Raw genomic sequence first — 27,191 nt, 5'->3', positions numbered from 1 at the left:
AGAGGCTTTTTTTTTTTTTTGCTCTTTTTGCCATATCTTGGGCTGCTCCCGCGGCATGTGGAAGTTCCCAGGCTAGGAGTCGAATCGGAGCCATAGCCGCTGGCCTACGCCAGAGTCACAGCAATGCGGGATCTGAGCCGCATCTGCGACCTACACCACAGCTCATGGCAATGCCCACTGAGCAAGGCCAGGGATTGAACCTGCAACCCCATGGTTCCTAGTTGGATTTGTTAACCGCTGTACCACGGTGGGAACTCCAAGAGGCAAATATTTTTGATCTCTTAATAGTATATGGCTATCTAAGTAAAAGTATATGGCTATCTTAAGTAAAAAAATCAAATTGTGAATATAGCTGCTTATTTCCAGTTAGCTTTATAAAGAACAGAATTGTAGAAGAGTCACTGGGTCAAAGGATAGTTTCGTGGCTCTTGATAAACATTGCACCACTTTAAATATTATCTTAGGCTTTTAATGCTGATTTATTAGGCAACTTTAATCAACTTTATTACAGATGTCTAGATTTGATTATTATTCCTATTTATATTAATAACTACAAAATATTTTTTGAGCACTCAGAAGTTCCCGGCCCAGGGAAATCCACGCCATAGCAGTGCCTGAGCTGCTGCAGTGACAAAACCGGATTCCTTTTTTTTTTTTTCAATCCCCTCTTAAAGAGCTGCACCTGGGGCATATGGACATTGGCAGCCTAGGGGTAGAATTGGATCTGTAGCTGCCAGCCTACACCACAGTTTGTGGCAACACCAGATCTGTAACCTACTGAGAGAGACCAGGGATCAAACCCCCATCCTCACAGACAGTATGTTAGGTTCTTAACCACTGAGCCATAACAAGAAATTCCAAGATCAGATCCTTAACCCCCTGGAGCCACTATGGGACTGCCCATGTAGAGTTTATAGTCTAGTAGGGGAGACAATAAAGAAAGAATGCAGGGAGAGAGAAGGGAAAAGAAAGGAAGGAAGAAGGGAGGAAATGAATATTGTGGAGTCTGGTGCTGTGTGGAAAAACAGCATCATAAGGGAAGTAGATCTGTTAACATAAAGGTGACCAAGGAAGGCCTCTTTAGGTGGCTGGCTGCTGGACAGATACTCAGAGTGATGGGCCAAGTGGGAGAAATTTATGGGCACAGGAAGCAGCAGGTACAGAAACCCTGTGGTAAATTGTGCGGCATGGTTGAAGTTTAAACTTTGTCTTTCAGTCTTTTCTGTGAAAGAAACTTTTTTTTGTCATCACATGTTTTATTTCCATGAGCCTTCTTTTTGAGTGTTCCTTTTTTAACAGCAATCTTTTTTTTTTAATTAATTAACTTATTTATTTATTTTGTCTTTTTGCCATTTCTTGGGCCGCTCCCACGGCAGATGGAGGCTTCCAGGCTAGGGGTCTAATCGGAGCTGTAGCTGCCAGCCTACGCTAGAGCCACAGCAACGCAGGATCCGAGCCGTGTCTGCGACCTACACCACAGTTCACGGCAAGGCCAGATCATCAACCCGCTGAGCAAGGGCAGGGACCGAACCTGCAACCTCATGGTTCCTAGTTGGACTCGTTAACTACTGCGACACGACGGGAACTCCAACAGCAATCTTTTTATTTAAAAAAAAAAAAAAAAAAAAAAAAATTTTTTTTTTTTTGGCTGCACCTGAGGCATGTGGAAGTTCCCAGGGACGCATCAGACCAACACCGCAGCTGCATGCAACCTGTGCCACATCCTTAACCCCTCTGGCCACATCGGACTTCTTGTCTATATGAGAATGTATAAATTTTTATTTTTGGTTGGGGTTTTTGTTTTTTTTGTTGGGTGCATGCAGCATTTTTTCTTTTGTTCCTGAGATTAGTGTATTTATGACTTTTTCATTACTGTCATGTTGGTGGGTTTTCTGGAAGCAGCAGAGGCAAACAAAGGTATTTATCTATTTATTTATGTCTTTTTAGGGCCACACCTAGGGTATATGGAGGTTCACAGGCTAGGGATCACATTGGAGCTGTAGCTGCCTGCCTATACCACAGCCACAGCAACACCAGATCTGAGCCACATCTGTGACTTACACCATAGCTCATGGCAGTGCCAGATCCTCAACCCACTGAGTGAGGCCAGGGATCGAATCTTCATCTTCATGGATCCTAGTCAGATTTCGTTTCCACTGAGCCATGACAGAAACTTCTAAAGGTGTTTATATCATTGTGTTTTCCTCTCCCAATTTTTGCCCGCCTTCCTACTTCTTTATTGGATTGAATCTTAATGGATTCTTCTCTTGTGTATGATTGCATTTCTCACTGTATTTTCCTTGCATTTTTGAATGTCTGTCTAGCCACTGGTATTTGGCTTACTGCATTTTTATAATTGAACTTACTTTGTATTCCCTGCCTAGCGCATTGTGTGCCACAGTAGGTATATAATGTTTATTGAGTGACTATTAGATGACATCAAGTAGAATTTTTTATGAGGTAAAACTAGCTTTTAGTATTAGAATCGTATTTGTGATATTCATGAAAATACTCTTACATTAATATTTTTAATTAATCAGAAAGAGCAAGTAAGAAGGGCAAAGCAAGGGTGGAATCCTGAAGAATAAATTTGACTGGGGGCCAAAGATGTTCTAGTAGGGATGAAAATGGTCAGAGAAAGAGGAGAGAGTTTATGGGGAGCTGGCCCCAGGGCAGAGAGGCAGACAGGAAAGAGTGCAACAGTGCGTGCCAAGTAAGAAATGAGAAGTGCTCTTGGGCTTATATTTGAGGAAGTGGCCTGTGACACAGGGACAAGTGCTCTGTCTGGTGCTACTGGGAATGTGCTGTGGGAAGAAGTGTGAAGAAGTAAACAACTAAGACTTAAGTAACGACTGTTGTTTCAATAAGATTAACTTTGAAGGGAAAGGATGAAAGGGCAGGAACTGAAAGAAGTTAGAGGTAGAGGGCCTTGGTTTTGTTCTTTACCAAGGAAGAGACTTGAAGGCATTTACAGTAGGAGCAGAGAGGTACCCACTAGAGAGGGGAAATGAAAGGCATAGAAAAGTGGATAAAGAGAACAGAGCCCAGAAAATGATGATGTGCAAACTCCAGATCTTGTTCTTTCCAGATTCTCTTTGGTGTTACTGTCAGAGTAAGCTACTTATTATCTCATCCAAAAACCAAGAGGAGAAAGCAGCAACCAAGTGCTGTGCTCAGCTCTTCCCCAGGCATCATCTGATTTGCTCATCAGAACAATCCTTCAGGGTAGGTACTATGAGTTCCTTCATGGTGGAAGCATGGGCCCACAGAGGTGAGAAGACAGGCAAGAAATTGAACCAAGCTCTCTGTTTTGTTTTGTTTTTGTCTCCAAGTTTAACACTAATTCCTAAAAAATCCTAACTTTCTTGCCTTGCCTTGTGATGAGTTGTTTTTTGTTTTTTTTTGTTTTTGGTCTTTTTTAGGGCAGTACCAGTGGCACATGGAAGTTTCCAGGCTTAGGGGTTGAATTGGAGCTGCAGCTGTTGGCCTACACCACAGCCACAAGTATGTGGGATCTAAGCTGAGTCTGTGACCTACACCACAGCTCATGGCAACACAGGATCCCTTACCGACTGAGTGAGCCCAGGGATTGAACCTGCATCCTCGTGGATGCTAGTCAGATTCATTTCCGCTGAGCCGTCTTGGGAACTTCACTATGAGTTCTTATTACCTATAATATGTCTAGTAAAAATAGACCTTCTACATCCTGGCTTAACTTTCTTTTCAGATGATTGTTTTCTTTTTCTGCACTGAAGTTTTCATGAGTACAGTTATTGAATGCTTCATTAGATTTTGCTCCTATTTTAGAAAAGCTGAGTAGCAAATGTAAGGAGATTGTATTACCACAAATAAACTTGTTAACATGGAAGAGGAAATTATCAATACTGTGTAAAGCAGTGAATTTTTAGCCTTTAATCGGTAGTCATTAGACTTGAAAGCAATTGACAATAAATTCAGTCCTGAAAAAAAGTATAGAGTAGTAGAAATCTCTTTTGAAAGATTATGTCTGAAAAATAAGGTACAGTTAGAGATTCTGTAACATTTTAAGCTTTTCAGGAAGCTATCTTTAACTATCTATAAACACGGAGACCTACTGTTTGTGTTTTAAACATATTTTACTGTACTGGGTGATTACCTTTTTGTGTGTGTAAATATATATGTATAAACACAGAGTTCCTATACTCTTACAGAGTTCCTATCTACCTTCATAATGAGCCTCATTAATGTTTAGTGCAGGCGGATATCTTTCTTTCCATTAATAGGAAAACTGAAAGATTATAATAAATGTAGGAGTATCCAGAAAGTTTCATTCTTGCTCAGGGTTAGGCCCACCAGGGCACAGGCTCTCAGCCCTGTGACTCCCTCTTTAGCTCCTAAAGTCTTGGTTTCAATGTCACCTTGTCAGCGAGGCCTTTCTTGAAGACTGTCTAAAATTACAAATCTTTACCCTTGTGTATCATATTCTGTATTTCTATTTAATTGCTTCTGTTTTTTCATTTAAATACTAAGTATTTTACCTCTTTATTGTGTGGATTACCCTTCTTCCTCTGACTGAAATATAAGTTGCTCCAGGGCAGAAATGTATTCATTGCTACATCCCTTACACTTACTACTTAACACTCATGCTAGCCTGCAGTATATGCAAAGTATATATGTACAGTGCCGACTCAATAGTTATTGAATGAATGGTTTATCATATTCAGAAGATCAGTCTGGTTGCTCTGTATGTACTGTAGACTAGCATGAATGTTAAGTAGGAAGTCCAGTCAGGAGAATTATTGAAATAGTCTGGTTGAATGGAAGGAGTAGCTCAATAATTAGGACAGAAGAAATATAAAAGGAGAAAAGAAAAAAAATCAGCATCCCCTCCTAGGAGGAGTGGGATCTACTGCCCTAGAACCACTCCCACCAAATACTCTACAGGCCCCTGGCCTCTGCTATGGCCAGTCCCAGTCGTAAATATTAAAGGATTTGTCTTTCCAAGACCTCTTGGTCTGGGGACTCTTGCTCAAGTCCTAATTAAGTGCCAAAATTAAATAAACCCTGTAAGTTAACTAGGCATTCTAAGACAATAAGGGAGTATGGGCCATCACTTGAAATAACTGCTTAGTAGTAAAGGAAGAGAGAGTTGTATGTTGTTTAACATGAAATAATGTAATGATAGCTAATCTAACGATCCTTAAAGCCTTATTATGGCCAAGCATACTGCTGTGTCTTGTAGGATCCTTATTTAAGGAGAGCAGAATGGCAAGGATGTGAAATGTCTTCCAATCCTGGAAGAGCTATAGTTTTTGATCCTTTATGCTCAAGTTCCAGCCCTCAGTATACTTTACTAATTCTGATTAAAAGGCACTTAATAGTTTGACATGGAGACAGTTGTGTAATCTGGGGAAAATAAAATTTTGCTCCCCTTTCAGTTGTCTGAGGGTGGTCACACTTTTGGAGTGATAGTAAGCATCATTTCCTTGATTCTGCTTTTAGTATGAATTCTTTTAATGTTTTATTTCTATGCTTGGTACAGTGTTGGTATTTTGGTTTTTGAGTCAGGTTTGATGTTGGATATTGGATATTTGGATGTTGGATATCAAATACTTTGAAGCATCTATCAGGTTGCTCATACTCCCTTTTCCCCATGACCTATTAATAATAGTACTAGATTTATGATAGCATGCTGGGATTCCTTTGTTCGTATATTTAAGTAATATTTAATATTTCAGGAACTGCTTAGGAGTACTGTAATTACTGAATCTCTCATGTTTAAAAAAGTGCTTTGGTTTTCTCTGTCCATAGAGTACTGACTGCCCTCATGGAATTCTTGACTCACATCACCCTTTCCTCAATCCTTTGTAGGCTTGACTCCATTGTCATTTGGCAACCCTTGTTCCTACTGAGATCACTTAGGCCAGTTTTTTAAAAAACTGTAGCAGTCAATTTTTTTCTTTTTACGAAGAAGCAGATCTTGGAATTAATATATTTATTTATTTATTTATTTTTGGTCTTTTTGCCATTTCTTGGGCTGCTCCCGCGGCATATGGAGGTTCCCAGGCTAGGGGTCTAATCGGGGCTGTAGCCGCCAGCCTACGCCAGAGCCACAGCAACAAGGGATCCGAGCCGCGTCTGCAGCCTACACCACAGCTCACAGCAACGCCGGATCGTTAACCCATTGAGCAAGGGCAGGGACTGAACCCGAGACCTCATGGTTCCTAGTCAGATTCGTTAACCACTGCACCACGACGGGAACTCCTTATTTGTATTTTTTTAAGTTTTAGTTGATTTACAAATGTTGTGCCTGTTTCTGCTGACAACAAAGTGATCCCGTCATACATATATATGTACATTCTTTTTCTCATACTATCTTCCATTATGGTCTGCCCCAATAGATTGGATATAATTCCCTGTGCTGTACTGTAGGGCCTCATTGCTTATCCATTCTAAATGTAATAGTTTCCATCTATTAACCCCAAACTCCCATATCATCCCACTCCCTCCACCTTTCCCGTTCTAGTCTGTTCTTTGTGAGTCTGTTTCTGTTTTGTAGATAGGTTCATTTGTGCCATATTTTAGATTCCACATACATATAAATGATATCATAGTATTTGTCTTTCTCTTTCTGACTTGCTTCACTTAGTATGAGAGTCTAGTTGCATCCATGTTGCTGCAAATGGCATTTTTTTTAAAAGCCGCATCTGCGACATGTGGATATTTGTGGCTAGAGATCTGAGCTGTGTCTGCAACCTACACCACAGCTTGTGGCAACGTGGGATCCTTAACCCACTGAGGTAGCCCAGGGATTGAATCCATGTCCTCTTGGAAAAACTTTGTTATTCTTTATGGATGAATAATATTCCACTGTATATATGTAACTTACCTTCCTAATCCATTCATCTGTTGGTGGACGTATAGGTTGCTTCCATGTCTTGTCTCTTGTGAATAGTTAGCCTGTGAACATTAGGGTGCATGCATCTTCTTGACTTAAAATTTTGTCCTGATACATGCTCAGGAGTGAGATTGCTGGATCATGGTAGTTCTATATTGAGTATCGAGGAACTTCCATATGGTTTTCTGTAGTGGTTGTACCAGCTTACTTGTTATTTGTAGACTTAATGATGAATTGTATTAATGATGGCCTTTCTGCCCAGTGCGAGGTGGTACTTTATTGAAGTTTTGAATTGCATTTCTCTAATAACTAGTAATGTTGGGCATCTTTTCATGTACCTGCTGGCCGCCCAAATGTCTTTGGAGAAATATCTATTTAACTCTTCTGCCCATTTATCAATTGGGCTGTTTCTTTTTGTTGTTGAGTTGTATGAATTTGTGTGTTTTGGAGGGTATATCATTTGCAACTATTTTCTCCAATTGCACAGGATGTCTTACTTTTTTTTAATAGTTTCCAAAAGCTCGCAAGTTTAACTAGGTCTCATTTGTTGATTTTTGTTTTTCTTTCTGTTGCCCAGGGAGACTAATCTAAGAAAACATTTATATGGTTGATGTTAGAAAATGTTTTGCATATGTTCTCTTCAAAGAACCATCTCTTGGTCCCCTTGTCCCCCCACCTCCCCCACCCCTGCACCTGCAGCAAATGGGAGTTCCCAGGCCAGGGGTTGAATCAAAGCTGCAGCTGTTGGCCTTAACCACAGCCATTGGAATGCGGGATTCAAGCCCCATCTGTGACTTGCAGCAAGGCTGGATCCTTAACCCCACAGAATGAGGCTATGTATCAAACCTGAATCTTCAGGGACTCCATGTTCCTGGGTTCTTAATCTGCTTGCTCTACCGCAATGGGAACTCCATCCCTTGCTTTTATTGATCTTTTTTTTTCCTATTGTTTTTTAAATCTCTATTAGATTTCCTGTACAAGCTGTATGATTTCCTTCTTTCTGCTGACTTTAGGTTTTTTTTTCTTTTTGGCTTTTTATCTTTTTGTCTTTTTGCCTTTTCTGGGGCTGCTTCCGCAGCATATTGGAGGTTCCCAGGCTAGGGGTCTAATCGGAGCTACAGCTGCTTTAAACTTTCTCTAAATGGACTCTTAACTCTATGTATTTTTCTGTGACTTTGCTTAAATTATTTATTCATATTGATAATGTATGGCTTTAGTTTATTAATGTTCACTTAGGCAGTTCAAGTTTCTGTAACAATACCATAGACCTAATGACTTAATCATCAGACATTTATTTCTCATACTTTTAGAGGCTGTAATTCTGAGATCAGGGTGTCAGCAGGGTTTTGGTTTGTTTGTTGGTTTGTTTGTTTTGGCTGCACTCGCAGCATATGGATGTTCCTGGGCTAGGAAATGAATCTATTTTGTAGCTGCACCCCATGTTGTGCCTGTGGCAACTTCAGATCCTTTAACCCACTTCAACAGTCCAGGAATTGAACCTGAGCTGCTACAGTTGGAGTCTTAACCTACTGCACCATGGTGGAAACTACAGCATGGTTGGGTTTTGGTAAGGACCCACCTCCTGGTTCATAGGATAGAGATAGTTCTCTTGTGTGTACTATGTTTTTTTTAAAAAATTTTTTTTTCTTTTATTAAATTTAGTTGATTTGTAATGGCGTGCCACTTCTTGTTGGAACACTAATCCCATCATGACGGCTTTACCCTCATGATGACCCAAAGACACTTGTTCATGTTGTCTCATTTGGGTATTAGGCTTTACCATATGAATTTGGGGGAAGACACAGACATGAAATCTATAGTATTTATTATTTTCATTTGTGTTGTATAAATATTTGTCAATTTAGTTATCAATTCTATTGTTGGACATTTGGGTTTCCAGTTTTTTGCTGTTTTACACAATGCTACTTTTAAAGCTATGAATCATGGAGAACTCTTTAAAGATAATTTTCCTAAGTGTATGTACCTTCTAGTCGATTTGCTAAATCATAGTCTGTGTCCCTGTTCAACCTTACTAGTTAATACTAAACTGATTTTCAAATATTTGAACCAAATTACACTCCTACCATCAGTATGTGAAAGTTTCCACTACTGTACATCTCTTTAAAATCTGAAGCTATCAGTCTGAATTTTTGAATATTGTTGTTCAAGTGGATGTGCTGGTAGTATCACTTTTGGGGCTTTAATTTGCCTCATGGTTACTACTGGATTGGCATCTTTGCTTATGTTTATTCACTATTTGTGTTATCTTTTTTTTTTTTTTTTTTTTTGTCTTTTTGCCATTTCTTGGGCTGCTCCCGCAGCATATGGAGGTTCCCAGGCTAGGGGTCTAATCAGAGCTGTAGCTGCCAACCTACGCCAGAGCCACAGCAACGTGGAATCCGAGCCGGGTCTGCAACCTACACCACAGCTCACAGCAACGCCGGATGGTTAACCCACTGAGCAAGGCCAGGGATCGAACCCGCAACCTCATGGTTTCTAGTCAGATTCGTTAACCACTGCGCCACGTCGGGAACTCCTCTTTTTTTTTTTTTTCCAACACTTTAGGGCCGCACCCACGACATGTGGAGGTTTCCTGGCTATGTGTCTAATTGGAGCTACAGCTGCCAGCCTACACCACAGCCACAGCAACGCCAGATCCTTAACCCACTGAGCAATGCCAGGGATCAAACCCGCAACCTCATGGTTCCTAGTCAGATTTGTTTCTGCTGTGCCACAATGGGAACTCCTTGTTACCTTTTTAAAAGTGCCTTTTCAAGCCTTTGCCCATTTTTCTGGTGGGCTTAGTGTTCCGTGTCCAAGTCCTAGAGTCCTTTTTGGGTCATGTGTTGTAAAATCTTGTGTGTAACTTTTTTTAAAACTTTTTAAATGTCTTTTGATGATTGAAAGCATTTATTCTAACAATATTTATTCTTCCATTTGGTTTTTATGCCCCCACCCCCACCCCCGTTTTTGTCATTTTTTTCTTTTTAGGGCTACACCTGTGGCACTTGGAAGTTCTGGGCTAATGGTTGAATTGAAGCTGTAGCTGCTGGCTTATGCCACAGCCTCGGCACACTGGATCCTTAACCCACTGAACCCGAATCTTCATGGACACCATGTCAGGTTGTTAACCTGCTGATCCTCAATGGGAACTCCTGTTTTTAAATTTTCTTAAACTTTGGAGTTCCCGCCATGGCGCAGCGGAAACGAATCTGACTAGGAACCATGAGATTGCGGGTTCGATCCTTGGCCTCGCTCAGTGGGTTAAAGATCCAGCATTGCCGTGAGCTGTGGCGTAGGCTGGCAGCTGTAGCTCCGATTGGACCCCTAGCCTGCGAACCTCCACATGCCCTAAAAACAGACAAAAGACAAAAAATAAAAAATATTTTTTCTTAAACTTCTACATAGTTTCCAAATTTGCTGTTTTCTGTGTATCATTTATCTTTGAATAGTTGTCTGTCTGGACTTCTTATTTGTCTAAGTGTGAATAAGTCTCCCATGACCCTTGTGTTGTTTACTAGGTAGCACTCAGAATGTTTTCAAAGTTGGATAGCTGGATATGATATAGTGAGGTGGGACAGCCTTCAGTTCATGTGTCGCCCCTTGGTTTTTGTCTTTTTAGGGCTACACCCATGGCATATGAAGTTCCTAGGTTAATGGTTGAATCAGAGCTGCAGCTGCCAGCCAAGGCCACAGCCACACCAGAACCAGGCCACATTTGCGATCTCTCTTGCATCGTGCCACAACACTGGACCCTTAACCCACTGAGCAAGGCCCAGGGATCGTGAATCCGCATCCTCATGGATATTAGTTGGGTTCTTAACCCTCTGAGCCACAATGAGAACTCCTGGGGTGGGTGGGTGGGAGTGTGTGTGTGTGTGTGTGTGTGTGTGTGTTGGGGGGGGTGGTTTAGAGCTGGAGCCTCCTTCCTTGGCTTTTCACTTTTTCTCTTACGTAAGCAGGTCAAGTTGAAAAGAGGAGGTTCAGTTCTTCCATATCTTTTGTTTTGAAGTAAAGGTGTCTGTGGCATTTGTTATGTTGGTTCAGTGTTGATCTCTGTTGTAATTATGATCAAGCTAACAAGCTGATTCTCAGATTGTAGTTTGCCTCTGCCTCCATGCTGTTTTGTCTGGGTTAAAAATTGGAATCTGAGAAAATAATTTAAGTGGCTATAAGATCTTTCTTCCAGCCCCATCTCAAGTAGTTTAACAGATTCTCCCCTACTTTCCCTACCACCAGTTCTTATGTTTAAAGAATGGATATTTAGGAAAGGGTAGGGCCTCTTATGATTCTTAAATAAAAGAATGAGAAAATTACATGCCCCTTAAAGTTGGGGGGCAGAGGTAAGCTTTTGGATGTGCTGTTTTCATTAAGGGGTTAAGTTTCAAGTATGTTCTGGTATTTTGTGTTCCAGACAAGTATATTCCTTCCCTAAGGGTACTTTATGTACATTATTTTACTTAATCCTTATCAGATTATTTTTATCCTCATTTTATATCTGTGACAACGCAGAGTTGAAAAACAGCTACTTAAGATGTTAAGTGTTAATAGCCAGTGTTTAAACCCAAGTTTGTCTGACTCCTGGTTAGACAATCTTTTCACAGTGTCACATTGTGAGTTTTATGAAGATTTAGTGTCAGAATTACAGGCAGCACTGCAGGAGGCAGAGAAGTGCTGGTAGGAATTGCAGATAAATATGTTAGGGCTTTTTGATCCGCCTCTCCCAGTCCCAGCTTGTCTGTACACGTTTCCTTATTTCCATCTTCATTTTTTAGCCTTGTCCACTTGCCTGTGATTTCAGTGTACATTCCCCCTGCCCAGGCTGTTTCCTTTTTGCTTACCCTTGTTTCTATTATTTATGGACCAGTCAGTGTCCTTTCCTTCCCTTCCAGTTCTCTTCCTAATTGTATGGACACCTTTAAAAGCTCTCAAGTGTGCCCTATAAGTTAATATCGGTTTTATTCTTTCATTCCCACTGTACACTTTTCAGTTCCCCAGCACAGAAACCAATGTGCATTTGAATTTTTTATTTTTTTCAGACTGGGAGACAAGACTTGAAACCAAAGAATCAACTACAAAGCCCAACATTACTGAAGATTTATCTTATGTGGTAATAATGGAAAGGGAAGGTCTCTGGCATTCTTCTTTAGGGGAAACCTGGGAACCTGATAGTTGGTTAGAGGGGCAACAGGAAAACCAAGATAGATATCTGGGCCAAGAGCAAGTTACCCATAAGGAAACTCTCAATGAAAAAGGGACTTATGGAGGTAATGAATTTGAAAGATGTTCCAATCAGGGTTCATTCATTGATACACAAGAAACTATGGAGGAAAGTTCTAACGATTGGGATTCAGATGAAGTAGACACTAAAGAAAACCCTGAATTAATTGAAGCTCGAAAAATGTTTACAATAAAGAAAATCTATTTATGTAATGAGTGTGGGAAAACCTTCACCCGGAATTCATCCCTTCTTAAGCACCAGAGGATTCATACAGGAGAGAAACACTATAAGTGTAATGCGTGTGGGGAGTACTTCCTTGAACTCTCCTCCCTTACTGTACATCAAAGAATTCATACTGGAGAGAAACCCTACAAATGTAACGATTGTGGGAAAACCTTCACTCAGAGCATGAACCTTACTGTTCATCAAAGAATTCATACTGGAGAGAGACCATTTCAGTGTAAAGAGTGTGGAAAGGCTTTCCACAAAAATTCAGCCCTTAGTCAACATGAAAGGATTCATACTGGAGAGAAACCCTACAAATGTAATGATTGTGGTAGGGCTTTTACCCAAAGTATGAATCTCATAGTGCATCAAAGAACTCATACAGGAGAAAAACCTTATGAATGTAATGAATGCGGAAAAGCATTCAGTCAAAGTATGCACCTTGTTGTACATCAGAGAACTCATACTGGAGAAAAGCCCTATGAGTGTAGTGAATGTGGGAAAGCATTTAGTAAGAGCTCAGCTCTTACCCTGCATAAGCGACATCATACAGGAGAAAAGCCCTACAACTGTAACAAATGTGGGAAATCCTTTAGCCAAAGTACATACCTTATAGTGCATCAGAGACTTCATTCTGGAATAAAACCTTATGAATGTAATGAGTGTGGGAAAACTTTCAGTAAGAATTCATCTCTTACTCAGCATCGGAGAATTCATACTGGAGAGAAACCTTATGAATGTGTGATATGTGGAAAACACTTCACTGCGCGGTCATCTCTTAATGTCCATCTGGTTATTCATACTGGAGAGAAGCCTTATCAATGTGGTGTATGTGGAAAGGCCTTCAGCCAGAGCGGATACCTTATTGAGCATCAAAGAATTCATACTGGTGAGAAGCCCTATGAATGCGATCAGTGTGGAAGAGCCTTCATTAAGAATTCATCCCTTACAGTGCATCAGAGAATTCATACAGGAGAGAAACCGTATCTGTGTAATGAATGTGGAAGAGCCTTCAGTCGGAGTACAAATCTTACACGACATCAGAAAACTCATATGTGAGGGAAGCTTTTGTGATAAACTCTAAAATAATCAGATAAGTCATGTAATGTAGAAAGCTAATAGATGTAACAATTGTAGGAATCTTTTAGTTGAAGTATAATATACCATATTAGAGAATATAGACTGCAGAGAAACCACATGAAAGTGGAGAAATCTTGATTCAAGAAGTAAAATTCTTATGTTATACTAGAAGGTTTAAGTAGCTAATGGTCTAAGCAATGAGGATTCGTGCTGAAGATTTAAGTTCTGTTGTGTAATACTACAGATTCTCCTTTGGACATCAGAGACTTCACGTTGGAGAGAATGTGAATGCTTAACTGGACAGTCCAAAGAACTGATATGTAGTCCTGATCTGCCACTATCTTGGACAGGTCACCTCTTCCACCAGTTTCCAGTGACCTTATTTGGTAAATGAGGGAGTTTTGATTTAGAAGGTTCCAAGATCCCTATTAATCCTAAAATGCTACAAACCTATAAATAAAATGAATGCTAGGAAATCCTTGATCCTTTACCATTTTATATATGTTATCTAGAGGTTCCTATTCCACAATCTGGTTTTCCCCAATGTTTTGAATCAAAATTCTCTACCTCTTCAAATTCCTTTTTTTTCTTCCATGTCCCTCCTCCACTTCTCTGCATTGTTACTTTCTCTGAAATACTCACTGGTTGCTACCAAGTGATAGAATAATTGTAGAAATCTTAATGCAATAGCATGCTGTTTTAAGTTCTCAGTAGTTGTTAAGCTAATTATTTTTTAAAAATACAACACATATAGTCTTTGAGTACAAAGGATTCAAATACATAACTTTGTATCATATTAGCTATCACAGACATGAAAATCTGACATTAAAATCTTTGCAATTCACAACATAATTCAAAATAGTCAATGATTGTAGTTAAGGCAGTTTCATTTATTTTATATACATTAAGTAAGTCTTAATATGTGATAAATGTGATTAGGAATCAAAATGAATAAGATAGTCTTGTTTTCCAAGGGCTGAGCTAAGAAATTGGCATTGGGGTGGGAGAGGAAAGGAGGAGTTCAAGCAACGAGGCAGAGTCTAAGTAGCATAATCAGCTAAATGTGGGTACTTGAGTTTATTTGGGTAGATGGGGTGCCATAATTACAACCAGGAAAAAAATTAGCCAGATTTGTGAGACATTGTTAAGTCTGTTCTCTAGGCATTTTGTGAATCTGGGTATTGAAGATTCCTGATAGGTAGTAGAATAAGTAGAACGAAAGTATTCTGGGAGTACTATCTTTATTTTTCTTTTTAAGGCTTTTTATTTCTTTTTTCTCTTTATGGCTGTACCCACAGCATATGGAAGTTCCCAGGCCAGGGGTCGAATTGGAGATATAGCTGTCAGCCTGTGGCACAGCTATGAATGACAACATTGGATCCTTAAGCCACTGAACCACAATCAGAACTATTCTGGGAGCTGTGTTTTAGAAACTGGGGAAACAACAGGCAAGAAAAAAAAAGAAAAAAATTAGGAAATGGTGGTGGCACAAAAGGAAGTAAAAGATTACTGGGATAGGAATTAGTTTATATTTTCAGATGCAACAGAGGATGAAAGTAAGGTAAATAAAAATGGCTTTTGTTTTTGGTTATTGATGACTTCCAAATTTTTGTGAAGAGTAAGTTAAAGGTTGAAAAGGAGTATTTTTAGTGAGAAAGTATAGAGATTTAGGAAGATAACTTGGAGGTTGTCGTTGAGAGAGGGTGTATATCAGATCTTTGGGCTACAAATGATAGCCAGTGTAACAGGCTTATAGGCAAATAGGGATTTATTTTTCTCTAAACAAATCTGTAGGTGGATAGCCTTGGTTCAAAGACAAAATAATTCAATACCGTGAATGCGTCATGATTTCCATGTCACATGTCTCCCACAGCTTCAGGTAAAAACATTTGTATTCAAGGAAGGAAGAAAGGGCAGCACCAGCAACATCTGTGTCTTTTATCAGAGATGGTTTCCCCAGAAGCCCCTCAGAAGACTTTACATCTCACTCACCCACAGCTGTGTTGCTTGGAGGCCAGGAGCAAAGGAGGCTGAGAAAGGGTATTTAACTCTTCCAGCCTGTATCTTGGAGGTAGGCAAAGAATATGGGGATTGAGAAAGGTGTTGATCTAGCCAATGGACTATCTGTCAAGGCTGCATGATTTAAAGTAGATAAATTGTGCAAGTTCTTCCCTGCATGGAAGAGTCTGAAGGTATCGAAAGGGGATTTATAACTCAAAGTGAGAAAGATTTGGGGCATAGGTAGAGGCTATTGGGATCTTTGCCAACAGAAAGCATCCTTGGGAGAGGCAGGAGTCAAGAAATGGAGGGTATCAAAGATATCTGTGGGTGGCAGTGGAGGAGGTTCCCACATGTACTAGATGTTTGGACCTTGAGCAGTAAAGGATCTTTATAGAAAAGGCAAGCACTAAAGGGGAGCGAAACACTCAATTCACTATCCATAGAAACTCAGATTTTTAAATAATGTCCTTACACAGTTTCCTCCTTTCCCTTAATATATTTTTCTGTTCCCCACCTTTTCTCAAGAGAAGTCGAGGGGTAGGAGGAGGCAGAGAGATAGGTAGAAAATAAAAAATGAAGACAGCAGGAAAGTTAAAGGCTCAAAAGGAAGGCATAGGACAAGGGGAAGAGGAAGAATAAGGTGTACTTACTGAAGCCTAAGATGGATGCAGAAACTCAAAATTGGTAAAATATACTAAACCTTGAAGCAGCAGGATAAGTGGGTCAGAAAAATGAAGGTTTCACTACATTTTCAGGAGATGTTTTTTGTTTTTTTGAAGCTTCAGGCCCTTGTTATCAGTTCACAGCCATCCTTGGCAGTAAGAAAGGACAGACTACCTTTCCTCAGCAGGGGCAGGAGTCCTGGGCAAGGCACATTACTGTCTCAGTTTTCTTAATATTGCAAACTTCATAGCTTTGTATTACATTAAATACTATTGTAAAGTGCTTGTAAAAGCACCCAACATATATTTAATGCTCAGTAAATACTGTCCCCATACCTGAAAATAGAGCAATTATCCAAACTCCTGAGCATGGCATCAGAACCTGTAATTATTATTTTAGAATCTTTAGGCTTTCAAAACAAATCCCTTTTTGGAATGTTATAAAAAAGTAGAAGGCTCTTTCTCCCACCACCCTCTCAGGTGGGTTCCCTGTATTCCCTCTAGCCCCACCACAGCCTGCTCTCTCCATAACTGAATAGTGAATTCTGTCAAAATTTTTGGCTGTGCCACACTGGGGCAAACCCCTTCAATGGTTTACCACCACACAGTGAATCTACACTTTTTGGGATTGCCTTCCAGTCTCTTTCCCACTCCCTTATTCACTATGTTTTCTGTCTTGGCCTTGCTAAGACATAATCTCACCAAACATATTTCTGGTCAGCGTTTTTTGGTTTGTTTTGGTTTTTTAAAGGGCTGCACTGGGGTCTATGGAAGTTCCCGGGCTAGTGGTCGAATGGGAGCTACAGCTGCCGGACTATACCACAGCTGCAGCAACAGAAGATCCAAGCTGTGTCTGCAACCTGCACCACAGCTCATGGCAACTCTGGATTACTGACCTACTGAGCATTAGGCCGGGAATTGAACCTGCAACCTCAAGGATACTAGTTTTTGCTGTGCCACAATGGGAACTCCAAGCATTTTTGTTATTTTCTCAGCTATTCACATGGTTTCCTCCCTCCCTTCATTAAAATCTCTTCAAACATTACCTCTTAAAAGAGAACTCAAGATGCTCCTGCAAGTAAATCACCTCACCCTGTCACACTCTCTTAATGCACCCTCACTGTCATCATTAATAGTTTTTTTACCACCTGTAGTAGAATTTAACCTTCTTACCAGCAAGGTAACTGTGCTGTTTTTACAGCCTTTAGAATAGTAACTGACATAAGTGCTCCAAAAGTGTCCATAGAATGACATTTCTGATAGAATTTATCTTCAATAAAACGGAAAATGTCATAGGGTCACAAAAATAGTCATTGACGATGTTGAGTAAAAAGTGGCCAACAGTTAAATGTAACTGGCAAGTCTCAGGTTCCCATTCTTGGTCCCCATGCTGACAAACCATTCTGAGCTCCGTGAAAGTATTCACAGGCAGCTAAACATCCCCAGTTTGATATTTCTATACTTTAACCTCATCCTTACCCACCCCGCAAAATATTGTCCACAAAAATAAATACCTGTTCTCTAAATACCACCCAGTTTTACAAAGGCACCCTCAGCATCCAGGCTTCTTTCTGATTTAGTCACGGAGAACCAAGTTTATCTTGATGTTTTTGTTTTTTGTCTTTTTGCTATTTCTTGGGCCGCTCCCGTGGCATATGGAGATTCCCAGGCTAGGGGTCCGATCGGAGCTGTAGCCACCGGCCTACACCAGAGCCACAGCAACACCGGATCGTTAACCCACTAAGCAAGGGCAGGGACCAAACCTGCAACCTCATGGTTCCTAGTCGGATTTGTTAATCACTGTGCCATAACGGGAACTCCTATCTTGATGTTTTTTGCACTGGGTCCTGGGTCCCATGGCCTCTTACAGGGGAAAAAGTTAAAATAGTTATTTTGCCATCATTTTGCAAATGCCTTTCTTCTTGCTTAATTGCACTTTTCAAAATGATTGCCTTCTAGGTAGGTTTGTACTATGCAACTGGTGTTTACTACTGGGAGAAAACTCCCTAACAATCTTGCGAGCATTCTTTCCAGAAAGAAAGTCGCAGTGCAATAATCTCAAGGACCACTAGAACCAGTCCTGGGACTGCCAAACGCCAGCTATGAAGAAGAATGCAAGCTTGCATCTACCCTGAACTTTATTTGTAGCCCTGTTTTCCACTCCCAAGCTATAAGACCCCTTCCTATTAGCTCCTGAAGGAGGGCAGTCTTTAGGGCATTAGGCTGCTGTGGCCTCCTCTGCCTGGTAAAGCAATAAAAGCTACCGTTTTATACTTCACCCAGAACTCTGTCTCTGAGTTTCTATTCGGCACCAGTGGACAGAAGCAACACAGCCACCGCTTTGGTCCCAGTTCCCTCACTGGACCACCAGCTTTCCACCTGCACCTCTGTCTTCTATCCTGGCACCCTACTCCTGGTAGGAACCACCTCCCGGGCAGTACCGCTAGGGCTATACTGTTACACTTGGGTTGCCAAGTACAAGGCGGCAGCCCCACTTCCCTCTCAAGTCATCTCTGCGGGGTCCTCTATCAGGAATGCGCCTTTATAGCTTGTCCCTTCCGACTCCACCCTTGGGGCCGTCCCAGATGCACTCTCCTCACCCGAATGAGTACAGTTATCCCAGACTGACCTTCCTAATCCCATCATCAATTTTTCCGGAGTCTATCTTCCTTAATCTCACCAAAATGCAACGAAAATAGCCCTGGCAGTTAGCTCAAGGGGGTTTAGATGTCTCCAGAACCCTGACGCCCCTGCCAACGCCCGTGCCCAGGCCCCTGGGAAATGTAGTTTCAACACGGAATCGCCCTTGGCCTGGGGCGGTTGAAAGGCGGGGCTCCCTCTACGCAGACGCGCAGTATCACTTTCGCCGCTCCACGGCTCGCTTGCCGCAGATTTGCCCTCTGGGAAATGGAGTCTGTGAAGCGGAAGCGCTCTGCTCGCCGACCTGCAGGATCCGGCTCTGCGGGTCCCTGGGCAACGCGCAAGCGCAGTTCCAATCCCGGCTGCAGACTCCAGCTTATTGTGTTCTGCCTGCACTGTGGCGGTTGCCCTCGCTCGCCCCGCGTAGAAGCTCCTGGAAGGGCAACCCAGTGGATACTAGGCACAGTGGCCAAAGCCGCATCGGGAGAGTGGGAGCGGCCTTGGGGAGGTCGAGCCCGGTGGGAAGGGCGGATGAAAACCGAATAGGTCCCGGTCGTGGTCCGTTCTGGAGGACGCTGATCTGATGTCCCAAACTTCCCGGGATGTATTGCTAAGGTTTGATTCCAAAGACAGAAAAAAGGCCAGGTGTGGGATCTTGGGTTAGGTTTCGAAACTGCGGGTGCATGTGGATGAGGATGCGGCCAGGGCCTCTGGCGTGTGTTTTGGAACTGATCCCTGGTAGCCCATTTATGCGCGGTGCTCCCGGTGTGGTTCAGAGCCCTGTTTTCCGAACCCGCAGCTGCGCGGCCCCTGCATCAGCTCCCAAAGGGACCTGACAGAGCTTGATCCAGGGCAGGAGTGTGGGTTGTGTGATTAAGATTCCTTGTGCCCTCCTTCCCCCATCCCTCGCACAAATACACTGCTTCTTGCCCACCTTTGACTCCAGGTCACCCAAACAGGGCCCCAGAGAAGGAGAGGTCTGAAGCCAGAAAAGAGCTTGGCCTGAGAGACGTCCCCACGATGAAGATCCAGCCTTCTTAGCTTCCTTTTTGAAGAGAAAGAACACCCTCCTTTCCCACTTCTTATGCTCCCCTCCTAGGATTAGGCACCTTTTTATGCAGGAGATACACTTTGCTTGAGATCTCTCAGTGTAATTTAAGGCAAAAGGCCACTGGGAGTGTAGAAAGTGTGAAAACAGGCTGGAGAATGTTTTTTTTCAGGGAGAAGTCAATGTATTTAAGACATAGAAGGGAAGATAAGGAGAATTTGACTCAGATTGTTAGGGGGGAAATTGGTCGGGGCTGGTGGAAGTAGCAGCCTGGTTAAGCCTCCCTTTACAGCCGAGGCCAACAGAAATTACTTCAAGGAGGAGAGAGGATTGAGAACAAATAGGGGCTAAGAATTCACTGCTTGGGTATTGGAGGACTCCCAGGGTGTTAATGCTCAAACCCCTCTTTGGACTGCTGTGTGATATCTTTTGACTCAGCCCTCTCCTCATGAACAGGTGTTAGAAGTTTCAAGTCTGAGGATTTACGCTCTGTTGTCCCTAAAAGGGCTCATCAGAGAAGAAGGAATGGCAGTCAGGTGCCTGCCAACCATGGTCCAGGTGAGTGGGGGATTTCTGTGGGGTTCCCCCTCTAAATTGCCTTATAAGATTGGAATGTAGTGGCTGAAGAGGATGGGCATGTTTCTTTCCCCTGACCAGGAGCTTTTCTCCCAGTCCAGTCTTACCTAGGCACCTGACCCATATGCTGGTTTTTTTCTTTTTTCTTTTTTGGTTGCCCTGTGGCATATGGAGTTCCTGGGCCAGGGATCAGATCCGAGCGGCATTTGCAACCTAAGCTGCAGCTGCAGCAACGCCCGATCCTTAACCAAGGATTGAACCTGTGTCTTAGCGCCCCCAAGACGCCCCAGATCCCAGTGCGCCATATCGGGAACTCCCACATGCTCCTTTCTCCCCCACTCTCTACCACCCATGTTGGGCTCATCCTGGTGGGAGCTCAGGAACTTGCTAAAGGTCACACAAGTGACACAATTGGAAATGAAACCCAGGTTGGTTCAAAATGAAAAACTGCATTGTTTCCACTAGCAAGTAAAAATAAGGGTCTAAAGTGGTAAAGGAGGCAGTCTATAACACAGGAATTGATGGAAGAGAGAAATTGAAACATTTTCTTAGGAAGGTGGGATTTACTAGGCTTTTTTTTTTTGGCTGCACCTGTGGCACGTGGAAGTTCCCAGGCCGAAAAGGGATTGAACCTGTGCCACAGCAATGACCCAAGGTTCTGCAGTGACAATGCCGGATCCTTAACCCCTTGTGCCACAGGAGGAACCCCGCCCCCACTTTTTAAAATGACATTTAGCTTTTTACTTCAGAGAAATATTGGGTACCAATGAAATCATTCAAATGGCATGTTTCTACTAGAAAGCTTTGAGCAGTGCTAGCTTCTTGAGAATAGGGGGATGGACTCCACTTTGAAGGAGACAGCATTCATTTGACTGTATAAATGCTGATGAATTGGGCAAAATTGTTTTGATTCATTCATGTTGAAACCTATCCAGGGCAGGAATCTGTGGCGAGAAATCATGGGAAGGGCTGAGCAGCTGGTTGACAGTGCCTTTGCAGCCCAGCCCCCCCTCACTGACTGCTCACCCTCCTCCTCTTGGTTTCTGGCTTGCCCTTTCAGACCCATCTCAGACACCACTTTTTCTGTGCAGCCGGTCTCCACCGTGCCAGTCCACTGCAGTCCACTGCAATATTTCCCTTCCTTAGCCTTTTCTTCCAATTCATTGTTGGTGTCATACAATTAGCTCATGTTGACAGGCTGTCTTAACTTGGTTGCCATTCAGCGGAGCTATTTTAGGGATGTAGAATGTGCCAGTTATTATGATCTGTGCCTGTGATTGCAAAGCTGAACAGTGGTCCCTGAACCACTGGTTCATGGGTTGTATCCGACCGACAGGTGTTCCTTGGTTCAGTCTACTTTGTGCAAGGCTCTGGGGGCAGGTAGCAGAAACCTAACTCACACTACCTTAAGCAAGAGCCAGCTTTTATTGGAAGGATACTGTCATATCTCCCCAAATCCAAAGGCTCTGCAGGTGATGATCTAAAAGTCCTTTCTCTTGGGCTCTTTGCTTCCTTCTCTGGGCTTCTGCTAACTCCTTTCTGTGCACACCAGCTTCCACAGGAGGAACTAGTTATCGGAGGGAACAGGTGACATTGTCCAGAAGGACTGTTCCCATGGAAACCGTGTATGGGTGTTTGGGGGCCGGGTGGGCAGATGAGCCGCTGAAGAAAAGCAGGAGTTGCTGAGCAGCAGATACATACTAGGTGCTGGGTCCATGGGCCATGTTCTGGAAGACACAATGCAAAGACAAGAGAGATATGGAAATGGTCCCTAGCTTTTTGGAGTTATCAGTCCAGTGGGAGGCAACTTAAAGTAAACCAAAACTCATTTAGATGACAACATTTAGATGGCCCTGCACAGGTGACATGAGGAGGTGATTTTGAAGCCAATACCTGGGTGGGATTGGTCACTGGGGTGGGAGTAGAGGTGGAGATGGGACAAAATGTTTCGGGCAAGTTGAAGAGCCAGCCTCATGTCCCGGTGCTGAGGAAGCATGTCTTCTTTATCAGGTGTTTTTCTTCAAAGCGGGGTATGAAGTCTATTAAAATCTTGGTCCCTAGGAGACCCTGCAGAAATGCTTCCCCCATCACAGAACTCCAGCCCTCTCTCTGCTAAGTCATGCAGCTCTCAGCCAGCTCCTGGGGGCTGCCATTCCTAGCGCTTCCCAGAGAGTCACGCGGAAAGGAGTGGCCGCCAGTCAATGGGGACGGGTTTGTCCTTACAGGAATCGGTGACCTTCAAGGATGTGGCCGTGCTTTTCACCCAGGATGAGTGGGCACAGCTGAGCCCAGCTCAGAGGGCCCTGTACAGGGATGTGATGCTGGAGAACTACAGTCACCTGGTGTCCCTGGGTAAGTCAGAGCCACCAAAGTCTCCTCCTCCCACTGGGGGATCTCTCTTAAACGGGTGCCAGACAGAAGTTTGGGTTGGGAGTGAGCCGATCTGAGGATCTCATTGCCTGTCTTGTGTCCTGGACACGGGGCTCTTTGGAGTCTAAGCACAGATATGTCTCAAAGGTGATGAGGCCTCGAATGAATCCTCCCTCTCTTCAGGGAGAAGGACCTGGAACTAGATTGTCCGTGTCAGGCCCGAGCCATCTCTTTCTCCTGGGAGGTCATCTCCACCCTGGGCCCCATTAAGTCACCTTTTCCAGGAAATTCCAAGGACCAGATCTCATCTTTTTTTTTTTTTTTTTTTTTTTTTTTTGGTTTTTAGGACCACATTTGAGGCACATGGAAGTTTCTAGGCTAGGGGTCAAATTGGAGCTGCAGCTGCCAGCCATAGCCACAGCAACTCAGGATCCAAGCCGCATCTGCGACCTACACCACAGCCCATGTCAAGTGGATCCTTAACCCACTGAGCAAGGCCAGGGATATTAGTTGGGCTCTTTACCACTGAGCCACAGCGGGAACTCCCAGATCTCATCCTTGCAATGATTTTATCTCTGGTATGAACATATGTTGTCGTTTTTCTCCCCCTTTGAAAATAGGACTCTTAGGACCCAAACCGGATATGTTTTCCCAGCTGGGAAAAGGGGAAGAATGGATGCTGGAGGACTCCTTGGGAGGCTTCTGTCTTGGTAAGAATCCTACATGTGGGAGCAGCAGGAGGAACTCAGCATGTGGACCAAGCCTGTGTGTGGACAGAGAAATGAGCATCTTTTCCCTTCTTGTTCACCTCAATATCTTGTTGCCGTGTTTGTCCCTGTGAGCACATGGCTCTCCCTTTTTTTTTTTTTTTGGCTGCACCGGCCGCATGTGAAAGTTCCCTGTTGAGGGATCAAATCTGAGCTGCAGCTGTGTCAACACTAGATCCTTAACCCACTGCGCCAAGCCAGGGATTAAACTCACGCCACCACAGAGACAATGCTGTAGTCTTAACCTACTGTGCCACAGTGGGAACTCCTGGAGCTCCTTTCTCGTGGCAGTTTGTTCCTCCCTGGGCCCTCCTCTCCATATTTTTCTCTCCCTGTTTGGCCTCTGGTTTGGAAAAGACCTCAAATGGAATCTGAGCAGCTCCCTGACATGCTCCATCCAGGTTGTTCCCTTCACACCTGGCTGTGCCTCACTGGAGGAGGGCCTGAGATCCCAAGCATGCTGGGTGATTTCTTGTGGTAGTGGTGGGTTTGCTAGCTGCACCATTTAAACCTTACACCCCAGGACTTCCCATTTGTGGCTCAGTGGGTTATGAACCCAACTAGTATCCGTGAGGATGCGGGTTTGATCCCTGGCCTCACTCAGTGGGTTAAAGGCTGGCAGCTGCAGCTCTGATTCTGACTCCTAGCCTGGAAACTTTCATATGTCTCAGGTGAAGCCCTAAAAAGACCAAAAAAAAAAAAAAAAAAAGTCTTTGAGAATTTCTGTTGAGAGCTGGCTTGCCGAGACTAGCTCAGCAGGATGGGGCTGAAGAACGGGTGCTGTGAAACTTAAGGGAAAAAGTTAACATGAAACAAGACACAGAGACATTTATCTTAAGTTAAGGTTGGGAACCAGGGGACTCAAGGTCTCAGGGACCAAGAGCACCGTCTCAAGAAACCACACAGCTTTTATTGTGCTCTTTAGGATGACATCAAGTGAGGAGGGGCTATGGGTGGATAGGGTTTGTTTACTATTTTATAAGTTCTTTTATTATTTTAAAAGCCACTTAGCTGGTAGAAGGGTATAGGGTTTGTTTACTATAAGTTCTTTTATTATTTTAAAAGCCACTGACCTTTAGGCACATAACAATCATTAGCATTTGAGGTAGCTGTCTATGCATAGCATTCCAGAGAATCCCCACTCTGCGTCCGCAAATGGCATGCCTATTTGCCGCAACCCAGCGTGTCTAGATTTGCACCTCTGCTCTCTTTGCTAATGCATATTCTGATAACGACCACTCATAAACCACTTGGCCATGAGGTTCCTCTTTCTCCTTAGAGGACATATCAAGCTTGTGCAAACGGCCTGCCAATCTGCACAGGTCCGTGTGCCTAGACCAATGCATTATGTCCTCATTCAGCTGACCCTATGAATAGCTATGCCTTTAGGTCTTTGTTTTTAAGCTTAAGTCATTGACCAGCACTTCCAGTTTTTCAAGCTGGAAGATGGGATAAAGTAAAGCAGGACAAGGTGGAGTTTTCAGCAGAGGCCAAGAAAATATTGTAGAAACATGTTTCGTGACACTGGCTTATTTTTCTCATGCCCTAATTTTATTTCTACACTTGCATTATCATTTCCTTTTCTTTTTTTTACTTTAAAACAAATGTATTTTGATCCTGTAACCTTCTGTATACAGAACAGAATATTTAATATTTTTGAACAGTCTGAAAAATAAGCAAACACCCCCTTACCCCACTGTTTAGCTTAAGAAACGCAACACGCTGCTCATGTGAAGTTGGATATGTCCCTCCTCATCGAATCCTCCTCCCTTCAGACCAGAGATCTCTGTGCTGCTCTTCACGGCCTGACCACATGTATCCACAGCTCTGAACAGTGTTATTTAGCTTTGCATCCTTTAAAGCCTGATGTGTATGTGTTGTACGATCGATACCTTTCCACAGCTTGCATTTTTTATTTCATTTTTTTGTTTCTGGCCACACTTGCAGCATGTGGAAGTTCCTAGGTGGGGGGTTGAACCTGTGCCACAGCAGTGACACCCTCAGATCCTTAACCCACTGAGTCGCCAGGAAATTCCCACAGCACGTTTTAAAAATCCCTGTTGAGACGTGTGGCTCTAGATCATTTTTAACTGCACTGTGTTATTCCTGCCATGGCTATACCTTATTTTGTCTGTTTTCTTCTGCTAGACCTGTAGGTTGTTTCTAGACTTTTTGCTGCCTTTTGAATAACACCGACCTGAATGTTCTTGTACATACTTCTTTATACACATGAGCCTTGTTTGGGAGGTTATTTGGGTGCATTCATATGTGTGAAATACTTAAACATGTGTATGCTTGGAGTTCCTGCTGTGGTGCAGTGGGTTAAGGATCCGGCATTGCCAAAGCTGTGGCATAGGTCATAGCTGTGGCATAGGTCAGGGATGTGATCCCTGGCCCAGGAATTTCCATATGCCTTGGGAGCAGCCAAAAAAGAGCATACACTTCTTGAGAGTCCCCTGATAGGCTCAGCAGATTAAGTATGTGGTGTCGTCACTGCTGTGGGATGGCTTCAGTGTCTGGCCCGGCAACTTCTGCCTGACACAGGTGTACCCAACCACAACAAAAAAGAGTATATGCTTCTTCAACTAGGCTGGGTATTCCCAGATTGCTGATTACATTAGTTGATCCAAATTATACTCATAGTTGATGGAAATTCCTGTAACTATGTTCTTGCCGAAAGTTCCTGAGAAATGGTATCTCGTGTTTGAACCGGCACTTCCCTGTTTACTGAAGTTGAATATCTTTTCGTCTGTGTTCCATATTCACATTCCTTGCCCACTTTTCTGTTAGAGTTTATCTTTGTCTTATTCACGTGTATGTCAGGAATCTAATACTTTATCAGTTAATATGTGTGTCAGTCTCTAATCTTCTTCTTTACTAGCAGTTCTCAATTAGTCTTTGTCTTAATGATCTTTATCTTAGTGCTTTCTGTGTCCTGTTTAAATGTCATCCTTTCTACCCTTTGATCTGTGAGGCAAGGTCATGTTTGCTCTTGTATCCCGAGCTCACCAGGCCCAGCGTGTACTCGTTGAATGAAAGCATAAATTTTTTTCTAAGAATATTTACTTTTGTCTTTTTTTTCCAGTAAGAGTCTTATCCGAGGTTTGCCTTTTTAATAGACTTGTTTTTTTTTGGCTGTGCCAGCAGCACATGGAAGTTCCCAGGCCAGGGATCAAACCAGTGCCACAGCTGCAACCTGTGCCACAGCTGCAACCTGCGCCACAGCTATGGTAACTCGGGATCTTTAACCCACTGTACCACAAGGGAACTTCCCTAATAGACTTTTTAATAAATAGATGCTTGTCTTCACTGATCTTTTCTATTTTATCTTTATTTCATTAATTTTCACCCTTCATTATATCTTTGCTTTGGCTTTTTTGGAGTTTATTCTGGTCTTCTTCTTCTTCTTTTTTTTTTTTTCTTTTTAGGGCTGCATCTGTGGCACATGGAAATTCCCAGGCTAGGCATTGAATTGGAGCTGCAGTTGCCTGCCTGTGCCACAGCCACAGCAATGCCAGATCCAAGACTCATCTGCGACCTACACCACAGCTCATGGCAACGCTGGATCCTTAACCCACTGAGTGAGGCCAGGGATTGAACCCGAAACCTCATGGTTCCTAGTCGGATTCATTTCCGCTGTGCCACGACGGGAACTCCTTCTCAAGACTTAGATTTGGCAGTCATTCTGACAATTTCATTTTCCTAGAAAAGACTCTTCTGAAAC

General features: G+C 42.9%; 1 protein-coding gene across 6 annotated transcripts in view; it reads left to right on the top strand.

Moving 5' to 3' along the window:
• LOC100620238 (zinc finger protein 454) overlaps positions 1 to 27,191 on the top strand; it is a 58,225-nt gene that overhangs the window by 18,877 nt on the left and 12,157 nt on the right. For 2 of the 6 annotated variants that reach the window (XM_013987541.2, XM_021084339.1), the window contains exons 4-5: positions 3,089 to 3,225; positions 11,917 to 18,344. In XM_013987541.2, the coding sequence (XP_013842995.1) occupies positions 11,994 to 13,382 (1,389 nt within the window). In that variant the 5' untranslated portion in view covers positions 3,089 to 3,225; positions 11,917 to 11,993 and the 3' untranslated portion in view covers positions 13,383 to 18,344. Of the gene's footprint in view, positions 1 to 3,088; positions 3,226 to 11,916; positions 19,322 to 20,192; positions 20,313 to 22,555; positions 22,683 to 23,320; positions 23,411 to 27,191 lie in introns of those variants that run through there. The other 4 variants (XM_003480856.4, XM_021084338.1, XM_013987539.2 and 1 more) reach the window with 4 other exon arrangements.

This window comes from Sus scrofa, chromosome 2 (genome assembly GCF_000003025.6).
Source record: "Sus scrofa isolate TJ Tabasco breed Duroc chromosome 2, Sscrofa11.1, whole genome shotgun sequence".
Lineage (NCBI taxonomy): Eukaryota > Metazoa > Chordata > Mammalia > Artiodactyla > Suidae > Sus > Sus scrofa.
Note: the sequence above shows the minus strand (reverse complement) of the source record. Positions and strands in the feature narration are given on the sequence as shown.